Source organism: Gigantopelta aegis, chromosome 3 (assembly GCF_016097555.1).
Source record: "Gigantopelta aegis isolate Gae_Host chromosome 3, Gae_host_genome, whole genome shotgun sequence".
NCBI lineage: Eukaryota > Metazoa > Mollusca > Gastropoda > Neomphalida > Peltospiridae > Gigantopelta > Gigantopelta aegis.
In genome coordinates, this window is record NC_054701.1 from 36993930 (window position 1) to 37008174 (window position 14245).

At 33.4% G+C, this 14245-nt stretch overlaps 1 protein-coding gene across 2 annotated transcripts in view; it reads left to right on the forward strand.

The window, feature by feature from the left end:
* The window catches only part of LOC121367973 (clustered mitochondria protein homolog), a 64143-nt gene extending 50102 nt beyond the window's left edge, over window positions 1–14041 (forward strand). For both annotated transcript variants that reach the window (XM_041492447.1, XM_041492448.1), the window contains exons 32-35: window positions 410–539; window positions 1295–1429; window positions 1836–1909; window positions 6426–14041. In XM_041492447.1, coding sequence (XP_041348381.1) covers window positions 410–539; window positions 1295–1429; window positions 1836–1909; window positions 6426–6699 — 613 coding nt within the window. In that variant the 3' untranslated portion in view covers window positions 6700–14041. The remainder of the gene's footprint in view (window positions 1–409; window positions 540–1294; window positions 1430–1835; window positions 1910–6425) is intronic.
* Window positions 14042–14245: the final 204 nt, after the last annotated feature.

Consider the following 14245-nt stretch of genomic DNA (forward strand, 5'->3'; position numbering starts at 1 on the left):
AAAACATTCCATGTTAATCTCATCTACTCTTTATGGAGGTGGGTGATTCATGCCATGGGTACACAGACCATCTCCTAATATAAACATCTTTATAAAACAAAAATTGCATATTTTTTGCTTACCTCACGGACTAGGGACCTAGCCATTGGGCTGTTATGGACTTCCTAATCAACTGAGGTGATAGAAATATTCCATGTTAATCTCATCTACTCTTTATGGAGCTTGGTGATTCATGCCATGGGTACAGAATTATGTACCTTGCATTCTTTATAGCATGCAACTAATAGAAATTTTAAGTGGGTAGTGAAAAGATTTTTCATGTATACCAATACAAATTGATATACAATGTTCACGTATTTTTGTACATTGTATGTTTATATGGAATAAAATGTAAAATTTCTTCTTGCAGGTACTTTGGTGCTAAGAGTTTAAAAGTTGCCATGAGTTACCATCTTGTTGCTCGCACCCATTCCTGTCGAGGAGACTTCCGAGCCGCACTGCAGAGCGAAAAAGAGGCATACGCAATCTACAAACAAACGGTGATTTCCATTGCTTTATATAATTATTTTTCTTTTCATACCTGAGCTGACCTCTTGACCTATATGCAAGAAGGAAAGTCAGAAGGAAGAGGCATTCACATGACCTATAATGAGATGCCCCTGACACATTAAAAAATATTAAACCAATCATTAGCTGTATGTAATGGGGAAATGTTCACGATTTCCTCAAATCCTATTTAACTCTTTTTGTTGTTAATTGTTGTTTTCCATTGCTCTCAGCAAGTCAGCAGTAGTTTATTGGTGAAGTGTTGAGAAAGATATCATACTAAGTGACTTTAACAAATAATTTATTTGTTAGTGAGTTAAAAAGAACCCCCCTCCTCAGTGTGAACATTGTCAGTGTACACCGACTGTGCACCACATTTTGGTGGAGTGTGATAATCTCACGCTGACGAGAAATGATATATTTGGCAACAGAAATGTTTTGGAATCTTTTAAATTCCATCCAGATTTATTTGTAAAGTTTTTTTAAACACTTTGACTTCTAAACAAAGTTTTGAAATATACTTGCATTGATTTATGTATTGTATTATACTTTTCCCCCACAGCTCCTTACACTGTGATTTTACATGGTTATATATAAATAATAATTTCATATACTTTAGTATTTGCCATTTGTGACACCCAATAGCCGATGTGTATTTTTGTGCTGAGGTGTCGTTCGTTCATTCATTCATTTATTCATTCATTTTGTTAAAAAATTAACACTAAATGTGTATTGTTTGTGTGTTCAGTTAGGGGAGGATCATGACAGAACGAAGGAGAGTTCCGAGTGTTTGAAACATCTCACGCAGCAGGCAGTCGTCTTCCAAAAGAAAATGAACGAGATTTACAAGGGAGACAAGAACATTACCTTCCCTCCCATTCAGGTGAATTTGTCTCCCTTGACTCCCTTGTCGGGGTTTTTTTTTCACAGGGTCACAATGTAAAGCTTACAATGTTATTAATGAGTTTCTGAATTTGTGTAGTATTTTTTGCGTTTTAATATGAATTTTTTTTTTTTATTATATATATTTTTTTAACTACAAAATGTCATTGACTAATTGTACAAAAATAAATGTATCATATTAATCTTCATTTAGTACCTAACATAACTAAACAGTTTTGACAAAGATTAGAGATTATAGGAAACATGAATCAAAGAATTAAGCATCATGAGAAGAAAATGAATCTTCATTTATTCTAAAAGCAAAAATATTAAAATACTCCCATCATTACAGCTTTAATTAATATTTGTTTGTAATTAAGTATGTAACATTAATCATTTGTTTTCAGATCCAGACACCATCATTGTCGAGTGTTTTGGATACCTTGAATGTTATCAATGGTATTGTTTTTGTCCAAATAAGGCAAGTATTTAGTCAGTTTGTTTTTAGCAAACATTTTACCTCATTAATAATTATCATCACATATCCTCCGGTCAAGGTGGAATTGTTGTTGAACAGGGTTTAATGTAACCAGAGGTTCAGGGGCTGAGACGTAGCCCAGTGGTAAAGTGATTGCTTGATGTGTGGTCAGTTTGGGATCGATCTCTGTTAGTGGGCCCATTGGGCTATTATTTCTCATTCCAGCCAGTGCACCACGACTGGTGGATCAAAGGCTGAGGTATGTGCTATCCTGTCAATGGGATGTTGCATATAAAAGATCCCTTGCTTCTAATCGAAAAGAGTAGCCCATGAAGTGGTGACAGCGGGTTTTTTCTCTCGATATCTGTGTCGTCCTTAACCATATGTCGGACACTATAAAATCGTAAATAAAATGTGTTGAGTGCCTCATTAAATAAAACATTTCCTTCCTTCCTTTCAGAGGTTAGTTGGGGTACAGTAATTGAGTCTTCTTTGGAGAGACGAGAAGGGCACTTACGAACTAAAAATATAATTTTGGTAGTTTTCAGTACAGTCGTGTTGAAATGTAACATCAAACTGAAGTTAAATCGGACCGAGTTACCAGTACAGATAGCCAATAACAGTTCTTTGTGCTTGAAAATATCTCATAAGCTCCAAGCGAGTGATTAGTGGGACATTAACAATGCTCACAGAAAAATAAATGTGAAACATCCTAACTTATATGTAGCAGGGCTCGCGCTGTCGGTAGCCAAATTAGCTATTGGCTAATTAAAAAAAAAAATGGCTAATAAAATTTGCAAGTGGCTAAAATTTTGGCTAAGCCATTTTCTGTCTTCTGGTGTGAACAAACGGTTACATAATCTATCCGACACCTCAAACATAATAATACTACCAAATATTCAATTAGCGTAATAGCGATCTCGCGACCGGTAACGAGAAACGGTGTCATGCAGAATACAGCGTAGGCCTTATAATGTTTGCGTATTTTAATAATCACGGTTATTAATTTTAAAGGCATGCATTCAACATGTATGACAGCAATGTCTGGAAGATCTGTATCTTGTTATTTTTACTTTGTAAAATCTTTGAACCAAAGTAATAAAAACAGACCGACAATGCTTGTCAATTTGAATACACATGCCAGTTCAGGGCCAAAAGACATGTAGGCCATCTCAAGGTCCGAGTTCAGCCAGACCGAGCGAAAACAAAACGTTCGTTAGACTGGTTTGTGCACTTCACGTTAAACCAAATGGACACGACGAACACCAATCAAATAGTTCGCAAACGTTAGGAAGAATGTTCGTTGGCTGAACTGAGGACAGCTCTCGGTGCGAATAAATGCCACGCTTCAGTCAGCTGACACCCGCGTGTCAAGAGACATCGTTGCGGACATTAAACAATACGATTACGCAAAAGTAAATCTTGATGTAAATTTGTATAAAAACAATAGTTATTCGCATCAATGAATACCTAACTGCAGTTTTTGTTTATTCCTTTGTCTTTGTTAATTTCGTACCCATGGTCGAGAGCACGCATGCAGATCGCGATCGCCGGAAATGAACATGCTTGCTGTTAAATGTACACTGAATAAAATTAGTTTACAATAATCATATTTGTTAGATAATTTTAGATGTAAATTTGTAAGACTGTGAAGTGACATTTAATAAGTTAGCTGGATTTTAAAAAGACCGTAAATATTAATTTTATTAAAGGATTTTTTTTTTTTTTTTTTTTTTAAATAAATGGAGTATACTGTGGTGAAGTCGGCATTCTTAGCCGAGGTATTTTGTAAGCAGAAATCACAACAAGCATTTAACACGACGCTGAAATCAACAGCAACAACTTGGCACAAATTATGAAATCATTTGGGTTGGGGAATTGATGGGTAACTTTAAAAAAAAAAAAAAAAAAAAAAAAAAAAGTTATTCAAACTAACATAAAGATTGCTATTTAAAGAAATAATGAGTTCTATATATATACAGTCAAACCCGCTTATTTGCATACCCTCGGTGCTGCTTGATTTTGTGCAATTAACCGGGTTAGTCGATTAACCGATAGAGTACCGACTTTCACTTTGTAACAGCCATCCAACTACAAAGTGGCATGGGAGATAGTCTAGCATAATGCGGTACTTCATACCGGAACTATTACAGTTAACACATGTCACATGCAGTTGGATATATATAAATGTAAAAAAAATATATCTATCGATATATATATATATATATATATATAATTAGTATGACGTTTTTGTTTTAATCTGCCAGACCAGAAATCATTTTTAAAAAAACCAACAACGCCCGTCACTGGGCGACGTTTTCTAAAAACACAAACTGGTGTCGTTTTCTAAAAACACAAACTTTGTGCATTAAAAAAAAAACACTGACCATCCACTAGTGTAAACAAAGTATTAGCCATGTAGTTAATGAGATAAACTTGAAACAACAGAACCATCAAAAAGTTCACGTTTCATCGGTGCACGTGTTTACAAAATGACGTCAGTTTCCGGAATTACCGATTGACCGAATAGAATTACGTGAACTTGTATGAATTTGCTGGTATGGTGTTCTTTCCATCCCAAAAGATATGGCAAGCTTTGGTATTATTTGTGATCCCCAAATAATGACTTTGCTATTGTTAAGCAATTAAAGTTAAGCTCGGCTAGTGAGTCGTTATCAGTTCCAGCAGTCTGCATTGCATGCATGACCGGTCTAACACAACTGACTGACCTTCATGGTGCGGTCCGACTGATTGGTGTCTAACAATATAGCAGAAACTTAGGGACGATCCATAAATAACGGTCTTTGTTATGTTTGTTTTTTTGACGACCTCCCCCACCATTCTTTTTTTTTCCGCTACATTTTCCGGGAAGCAAGTGATAAATCGTTTCTTTTGCGTTTAACAGATATAGCGTACACTGCATCTAATGAATAAGTGAACAACAACCCTTTCTCGGTCACATTTATTAAAAACATAACCGCCTAGGACGATTGATCTGTAATCTTTTAATTATTAACAAGGCTTCTCAACATAACGTAATAATTGATACAGAACAATGATTGCCCTGAACACGTCAATCGAATAGGGCCTCAATAGTTGAGTGCGCATGCGTACAAGCGCACAGGCGGTACTTCTAAAAATAATAGTCGGAGAGTTACCTGTTATTGAGATGGCCTCTGATTAACAGTAATATATTGCAAACAAAACATTAGGTCTTAGGTTTATTCAACTTAATTATGTCATTCTTAAATCTTGTAGTCGGGTATTGTGATTCACCAGTAGTAACGTGCACACCATCTCATTTGCATGTCACACGTCGACTCTGTAAACAGCGATTACAGTCGGCTTACCACACAGTGAGCTCAAACAAAACATTAATCGGTGATTTATTTGAGTTTTTTTGCCAAAGTTTGATAGACATTCTCAGTCATTTGTGACATTAATTTAGCACACACAAAAAAAAAAATTGTTATTTATATGTGCAAATAACCGATATATAGCCTGTAGACTGTGTAATTAACCGGATGTTTTGTAGTGTTATAAGGGCAAATGGTTCCGTGTTGGGTGAAAATAGTCGATTAACCGAATTATGCTATAAACCGATGTGCAAATAAGTGGAGATGACTGTATATATATATATATTAAAAAAAAAATCTCAACTTTTTATTTGGGAAAAAAGAAAAAACAACACCATCCATAAACATCCACCCACCCTCATATTTCTGTATGTTTGTTAATTTAATGTCATAGACCTTAGAAGTGAGGGTGGGTGTATGGGGTACTGGCTTCAAACTCTGAAGATATTGCTTAACCCCATCCCAACCCCACCCCCGCTGATAAAACTCGAAGTAATATATTAACTACCCCTACCCCCATTGAGGTTTTGTTATTCCTGTTTATTCCAGTTTGTACACAATTAGCTGAAAAAGATACATTTTCATATTCACATATAAATACTCTATACAGTACTGTGTAAAACAAATTTGGCTAAAGCATTTTCAATATGGCTAATAAAAATTCCATTTGGCTAATATTTTGGCTACAGGTATTTTTGATCCAGGGTGAGCCCTGATGTAGTAGTAATAATAACTTAAAGATGTACCAAATACGGGGGCTGGAGGAGGTTAATTCAGCTTTCGTTCAAACAACCAGCAAAAGGTGTTCTGTTACAATAAAAAAAACACTTCCAAAATGATCGTTCACCTCTGATATAAAGAACTGCAGTAAAACAGTTTTAAAAAATCAAGTGTTCTATTTCAACAAACATTATTATATTGCACTGTTTAGTGGTTTAGAACACTTAAAAAAAAAAAAAATCCTTCAACTCGCATTGGTACTGCCTACACCGACGCCATATAACCATAAATAAAACATTTCCTTCGTTCATTTGTATTGCTTCATTGGAAAACATTGATTTATGGTATGTTCATGTTTGATATTTATGTATGTTTTACCCAGTCAAAATTCACTCTGTGGCTGTCACTGAAATGATTTTAATTTATTTTTATTTATTTTCCAGCCCGGATGATATTGAGAGATTCCGACAAGAGATGTCGAAGCGAGGCACAAGCACAGGGAACAAGAGTGAAGCTAAAATTACTGAAATTACTGATGTTAAATCGGAACATGCCGAATGTTGTGTTCATAAGGAAAAAACTGAAACATGTACGGAGAAGTGCATTAAAACAGATGACTTGCAAATCAAACTAGATAACGGACCTGCCACTCCACTAATCAATGGAGACGCGAGCCATGACTCCACTTTAACAGAAGTAGCCGTTACCGATGGATAATGCATGGTTCTTTTTAGATGACATGGATAATACTAATGTGTACTTTTGTCGAGTGTGATCTCTCTGGATGATATATAATGTGTTAACTTGACGTAATGCATTGCACTTGTATGTAATACATTTGTATTTGTAGAAGTGTGGATTCCTACATTATGTAAAGTGATAGCATAAACAAAGAGGGTTTTGCATAAACAAACAGTGCCATGGAAATGATTTGTCTAGTGATGTATTCGTTTGTGCACAGAGGTTTCATTTGTGTTTATCTCCCCTGTTTACACTCTCTCTCAAACACAGACTGTGATGTGGTGTTACAGAAAGTAACGTTTTGTTACGAGATGACGTTGATAAAGTATTTTGGCCAGTTATGCAGTGTTCTTAAAAAGTCATGTTTTGCTTTATGCAGATTTTTTCAGTTTGGTGTCTTTTCTTTTACGTTTTTGCCAAAATAACGTAGAAATTGAAACCTAAAAATTAAGACGAGGCAAATGGAAATTTGTAATTGCCAAAATAGGCTCTAGCTATGTTTCTATGGCAAGATAAATACATTATAAATAAATATCTACATATTGTAAGTATAAGCAAGAAAAGCTTAAAATATGAAGAAATGTTTTAACACTGTACTGGAATTTTTAGATAATTTTCATCAATATTTTTGTGTTTTGCATACTTTTTTTCTTTTTTTTGGTTGTCCTAAATGCAAAAAACAATGTAGAATAGTTATGTGATGTTAATTTCTAATTGGTAGAATGTACGAAAACCATAGGTGTGCCAATAACAAAACAAATTGATAATAACTGTAAAACAGTTATTAGTAGGGTTATCTTTTCTAACCAGAATTTACAAACCTTGTAGATGTTAGCTTTCTTGAGGGATGAAATGTGTTAGCGACTTCATTTAAGACCAAGTTGTGGTCAGTGTCACTGGTTCCCATAACACGATCACAATAGTTGTAGAACAGTTATTTGTGATGTTCACTTTCCTAATGAATATAATAACCTCTTAAACGTTGGCCTTTCTAATAAATAATAAATGTAATCCTCCATTAAATTTCCCACCAAGTCTAGCATTAACATCCATGGTGTGTAATGAGTTTTATGTTGATCATTTGAACCAGAGAGAGTGCCACGGTTAATATTGTTGGTAACCGAATACAAATATAGTCGAATATCATTATTTTGACCTATTTTATCTCGTGAGCCTTGAATATCTTGGGGTCGAGAATTAGTTCCACCATTGTTTGTTAAACCACTGATGGTCAAGCTTGTTTTGGTCCTTTCAGCATCAAGATAAAGAAGCCTGATTGTACATAACAGTACAAGTGAGGTCGAAATCATATTACTGAACCATGAGGAGAATATATTTGGTACTACTACTAACTTCATCATAAATATTGCTATTGGCCAAGATATGGAAGTACTAATAATATCTGGGAACAGTTCTCTGTGAGGTTAACTTTCTAAAGTAGAGTACAAAAACCTCATGGAGGTTAGCTTTTTATTATATAATTAGACACTGCCCTCTGGGAAGTTAGTTTGGCTAATACTAGGAACTGTGAAACAGTTCTTTGTGGGGTTAACTTTTTCTCAACTAGAATGTAACTTGAGGGATGTCAAATTTGCTACTAACTTTTAACATTAAATCCATTGTGAGCTTACTGTTTCTAATAACTGAAATATTTTTTTTCTTCTATAACTGAAATGCATTTTCCTGTAACTGTAGAACAGTTTTTGTGTGAGGTTAACCTGGAATTCAAATTTTGCCTCTGGGAGGTTAGTTTTGTGAGTGTATGTATAGAATAGAATGTTTACAACTGTGATATAGGTTTTATATAGAGTAATTGGTCGGTATAAATGTGTGTACATCTACATTGGTGAATCATGAGAAAAATTGTGTGTTCCTTGTTAATTGAAATTGCTTCATAAAAGGTAAAACATGTTCATTACATTTGCCATTTATTTTGGAAAATAGATTTTGTCGTGGCATTGTGTTTGTTAAGTTATATACATTTTATGGCACTTAAAAGAATGTGATGATATATTTATGATCCACAAGATGTTATTGCTTAACCAACATTAAATGTGGTTTTATTCATTGTGTTAAGGATGATCATATTCAGTAAGAATAGTCACTGTCATAGAAGTACTATCATAACATTACATGATGCATAATAGTTTCCCTTTATAAAAAGGTGGAAAACTGGAACTAACTACAGTGTTTGTTTGTTTTTTCTTGTTACTGAATACAACATCAAAGATATATTGACATCATTTTCACAAACCACTAGCTTGTACGTCCTTGTACACCAATGACATCACAAGTGTGCCATAAAAATACCAGATTAATTATATATTATTTCAATATTTATGTAACCATTTATTGTAAACCATGTGAACAATAAACGTATACATGTATACATTAAGCAGAGATGATGCTGGGCAGAATTTATTACAAACAAAACTGATACTGTCAAGAAAGTGTTCAACTAAATTTAACACAAACTGTATATACTTTTAATACAGTGAATCCCCTCTAAACCAGACCCTCTTGGGACAAAGACAAATGTGTGGTTTATAGAGTGATCCAGTTTAGAGAGGTTTAATATCTGTCCTGGTTTTTAAAAAGGGACTCTGCAAAATGTCATGTTTTGAGGGAATTCCGGTTAACAGAGGGTCCGGTCTTCAGAGGTTTCACTGTGCCTTCAAAAGGAGACGATTTTCAGCAAAATAACTCTTTATAAATACACTATTCTGTTGTATGTAATTACATGATGGTATGGTTCACAGATTTGTAGAATAGGAAGCTTTTGTGTGGGACGAGTTTAGTCATGTTGTGGGTTTTTTATTAACACTTCCAGTTGGTTTTGTTTCATATACAAATAGTTTATTTTTATTTCTAGTTATTAATAGTATGGAGGAAACCTGTAGTTGATTGTTGTGTAGTATACATTCCAAAAATAAAGCGGACTTGACAGGCATTTTATACATAGCTTCAGTTGTGTGTGTGTGTGTAGGTTGAATGTGTGTGAACTTGTACATTGTAGATGCTACAGGAACAGTATTCATGTTAAAGTAAATATGGTCGTATTTTGTACTGTAATGGAGTCCAAAGATGAATAATATTTTCCTACTGTGTCTAGTTTCATTTCATGACTCATTAAAAAAAAACCCAAACCCAATATATATTAACAGGAAAGGAATACATTTGTTTTCTTTTTATATGTGTCTCAATTTTCTGTCTTATGATTGTCTGTCTCTGTCTCTCTCCCGCCCTCCCCTCCCTCCCTCCCTAATCTTACACAACCTGTATCCTTTTAAATTTCAACTACTTGATGTTGATATAAAAATTATGTGCTTTCCATTGTTCCCTGGTTGTATGTTACAATTTGAGAGACAAAACTGCTTAATAATGTTGCTATTTTTTGTTAATTTTTGAAATGTTTAACATTGACCCATTTTTGTTGTTGTAGATCTGTAAACATGCATTGCAAAGACCCGTACGATCATTATGCAATGACTACTAGTATCTAAACCATTTTATTTTGGATTGTAAAATACTTTATTTCACTCTATATGTCACATTATTCTAAGTTTTACTTATCAAAACCAATTCAATTTCATGAATGTACATGCATGTAAATGATGCCATTTTATTTGCGAAACGTTGATACTATCCAAAATTAAAAAGAAAACGCATACTATGCTCTTCTGGGTACTGTGTTAATAGGAATTAGTACATTACTTTATATAGCAGACGTTTAAAGCATTTATTTGTGTTGTCATCTTTCAATCATTGAATTTGTTTTCACCTTATTTATATTTTGTTTCGCATGTATCTCACATGTACACCATTTATAATAAATAAATTTGAAATAGAATGTAAAACAATATTTAGTATCCATGTAAGCAGATAGTATATGGTAATACACATGAATTTGTTTTGAAACCGATAGTTTTTACTCTTAATGTGATAACAACATTATTTACAAGTTATACATTTACAATAAATACTTTGATTAAATCAAATTGACCTTAATATTTTCAGTTATTGCAATATTTAAAAGAATTTGCTTTATAAACATATTTTGATATTTGTAACTACCCACTAGCATTATGATTAAAAAAAACTGAACAATGCAACATTCTTAAGTATTGGCTTTATTGACTGAATATCTTGTTCCTCGTGTGCTTGAATTCAAATAAAATGTTAGGAGCTGTCTTCCAATTTAATTATCCTCCTGTATCGTGCGAACATTGGAAATGTGCAGATTAATTTAAGTATAATTGGTATTAGTTTGTAAAAAACTGTATGTTTGTTTGCAAGTAACAAATGCAGGGGGGTCATAATGAACTAATATGGACAAAATCTTTGGTCTTGAAAATAAATAAATTTCAAGTTCAGAGCTTAAATAAACCCTAAGATTCACTTACTCAGTAAGGTGGTAAACAACATTTAAGAAGTAAACTTCATCATTTGTTGTCATGGAAATATGTACTACTTTGTACACTGTAGGCAATGTACTTCTCTGTGGAATTCCATGAAAAAATATTTAAAAAAACGGAACAAAAACAAGGTCACTTTCTTTCTGTGTGTGGTTTATATGTAAGTGATGATACTTTCCAGTCATAAAATATTCCAGCTGCAGTGTAATTTCATTGCAGCAGAAACACTGGATTCTGATTATTCATTCAATTCGAACATCAGGATTAGTTGGTGCATAATTTGAGAATAAACATTCTGGAGTACTTTTAAAAGCTTATATTCTTGCAAATAACATGTCCAGACCGTCTCAATTTACTGTGACATACATAAATCGGGCTAACTTAAAGGAAGATGCAAGCTTTCAGCCCCAAGTTGAGTCGGCGAACGTTTCACTAACATTCGCAATCTATTTGATTGGTTCCTGATATTGGAATTAGGGTTACCATGAAGTGCATGAACCAGTTTAGCAGACGTTTTTCTGTTCGGTCTGGCTGAACACAGTCCAGCATTCACATTACCAGGCTATGTCCTCCATTTTGACCGACACCCATTTCCTTGTTTGTTGGTGAGCAGCAGAACATGATGATTTTTTCCTTTTTCCTTGGTGAACCTCAAGTTTATGATGGTAGAGCAAAACTCAGGTTCTCGTTTTAAGTCTGTGATGCCAGTTTGACCAGTTCAAGTAAAAAAAATATTTACAGATTAGAATAATTATGAAATATTTAATGAACTAATTTATCTGTGATAAGTGACTGTCACTGCAATCTTGCCACCTCCTTGAAACTGCGTTTGCAAAAGTCCAAGTCCCTGTTGTCACAGTACTATGCGAGTCACATGGTAGTGTGGGAATTGAGAACAGAACATGTTCACACCTCTTCAAAACATTTAGGGACATGTTCTCTGCACCAGAACAGTGATGAATACACGGTGGCCATTTTCAGCATCAAATCACTAGGTAACATGATCAGTTATATTGATCAGCTGAAGTTGATAACTGACTTGTTAAAACACATTTTGCCCTCATTATAAAATATTAATTATATAATGCAGTATACTTTATAAGTAAAAAATTCAATGAATTGGGTGTCGTTTCATTTATTTTAAGTTGTCGGTTAAAATGTCCATATTGAATAATTTTTTGTAAAATTTAAACAAAAGATTTGTGATTTTTTTGTAAAATAGAGATTAAATTTGCTTGCTGCATAATAAATATATAATATAAATATTGTAAATTATTATAAGCATTCTTACTAGTCCAGTTATGTGTCTATATATTTTATTTACATAGAAATCTGCATATTTAAGTGCTACGTTGAATAGATGGTGATTGTAGGGGGAAAATATTGTTATTTTAATGTGCATCTTTTCAAGCAAGTTCTTAAAAAGAATTGATCTTGGGCACATGAGTAGTGTAGTGCATGAATTAACGAAAATTATCTGCAAATTATCTGCATTTATATATATTTGTTGACCATTTGTGAACATTGGTCTGTTTTATTTGTGAATTCAGAAAGAAAATGAATTACTCATAGCTGAGTGACAACTTTATAGAATTATAAATAGTTTAACTGGTGAAAAAGTGCTCTATTTGCATGTTTAGATTATTTTTACTAATCATTATTTATTTTTTAAATAAACTGTTTATCTTCACCTTACCGTAATTGTTGAAAAAAATTACTTTATTGCATATTGTTGAGATTACCTTGTTAATACGCTTAGTTTTCATTTTAAAATTGTTAAACTGTCCACAAATTAAAATTTCTTAGTTTCCTGTTAACATTATTAGTATTTTGGTGTGCTTTTCTCCTTTTTTTTTTCTTTTTTTTAAAATGAGAATTTTGGTTGCAGTGCTTAATAGTATCAACAGAAACCATGATGATTACTTTACAGTTATATTTTTGTGTGTATATGTGTTACATATACAGTAGGTTGGTGACTTCTTTCTAAGCAATGTTTTTGTATTGGACATTTTAACACAGTAATGTCTTCGCAACACAAGAATGTGTTATAGTTTGTCCATAACATATATGTCTACCAGATTTTTATATGTATTTTTTTTTCTCTAAATACACCAATTGCACATGATGGCATTTTCATTTCACTAGTCGGCTTGAACTTACATTTAGGGAATATTCTGTACTTGTTAAAAAACAAAAATGAACACAAACGCAAGGCTCAACCTGGAAAGCATTTTGGTTACACCAATTTTTACACATGTAAAGTATTTGCATGAAAATAATTCAAAAGTGGCTAATTTAAAGAAAATTTTAGTATTAGAATACTAAATGTTGAAAATTAGCAAATGGCTAATATGGCAATGGATGGCGTCAGCCCTGAAACGAAATAACTTGCAGCTTTCATGTGAGCATTTTCATTTAATTTTTGATACTTTTCTTATTGCAGTTAATTTCTTAAAAGTCCCGGCAGTTACTGCTACAGCGTTGTTGGGTGTTTTTCCTCCCTCCTGTAAATGTGTGGTAGGTTTATTGTTCATTTAACTAAATGAACTGAGAAAATTGTTTTCAAGTTTGTAAAAAATATATATAATATATATAATATATAGATATATATATATATAAAAAATACATTCTCTGTCACAAATGCAGAAAACTTGTTAAATAGATCAAGTGCAGAAAATGTAAGGAATCTGATTGAGAATCCTCGTATGGTTGTCCAGTGTGTGTTCATTAAGAATATTTTGTTAGCATTTTTCATGTTTTGTGGATCAACAAAGTATAGATTGTTAATTTGTTTGCATTGTTTATCAGAGTGGAGTGCTTGTATGTGTACTTTGTAGATTTACAATCCAGAGTGACCTATAAATTATAATCAGAGTGAAAAGCAATAAAATATTAAAGTCTAACTAGAGTTGTCTTTATTCTGTATACTGCCCATTGGGCTATTTCTCGTTCCAGCCGGTGTACCACGACTGGTATATCAAAGGTCATAGTATGTGCTATCCTATCCTGTCTGTGGGATGGTGCATGATCCCTTGCTACTAATGGAAAAATGTAGCGGGTTTCCTCTCCGACTTTCAAAACGACCATATGTTTGACATTCAATAAAC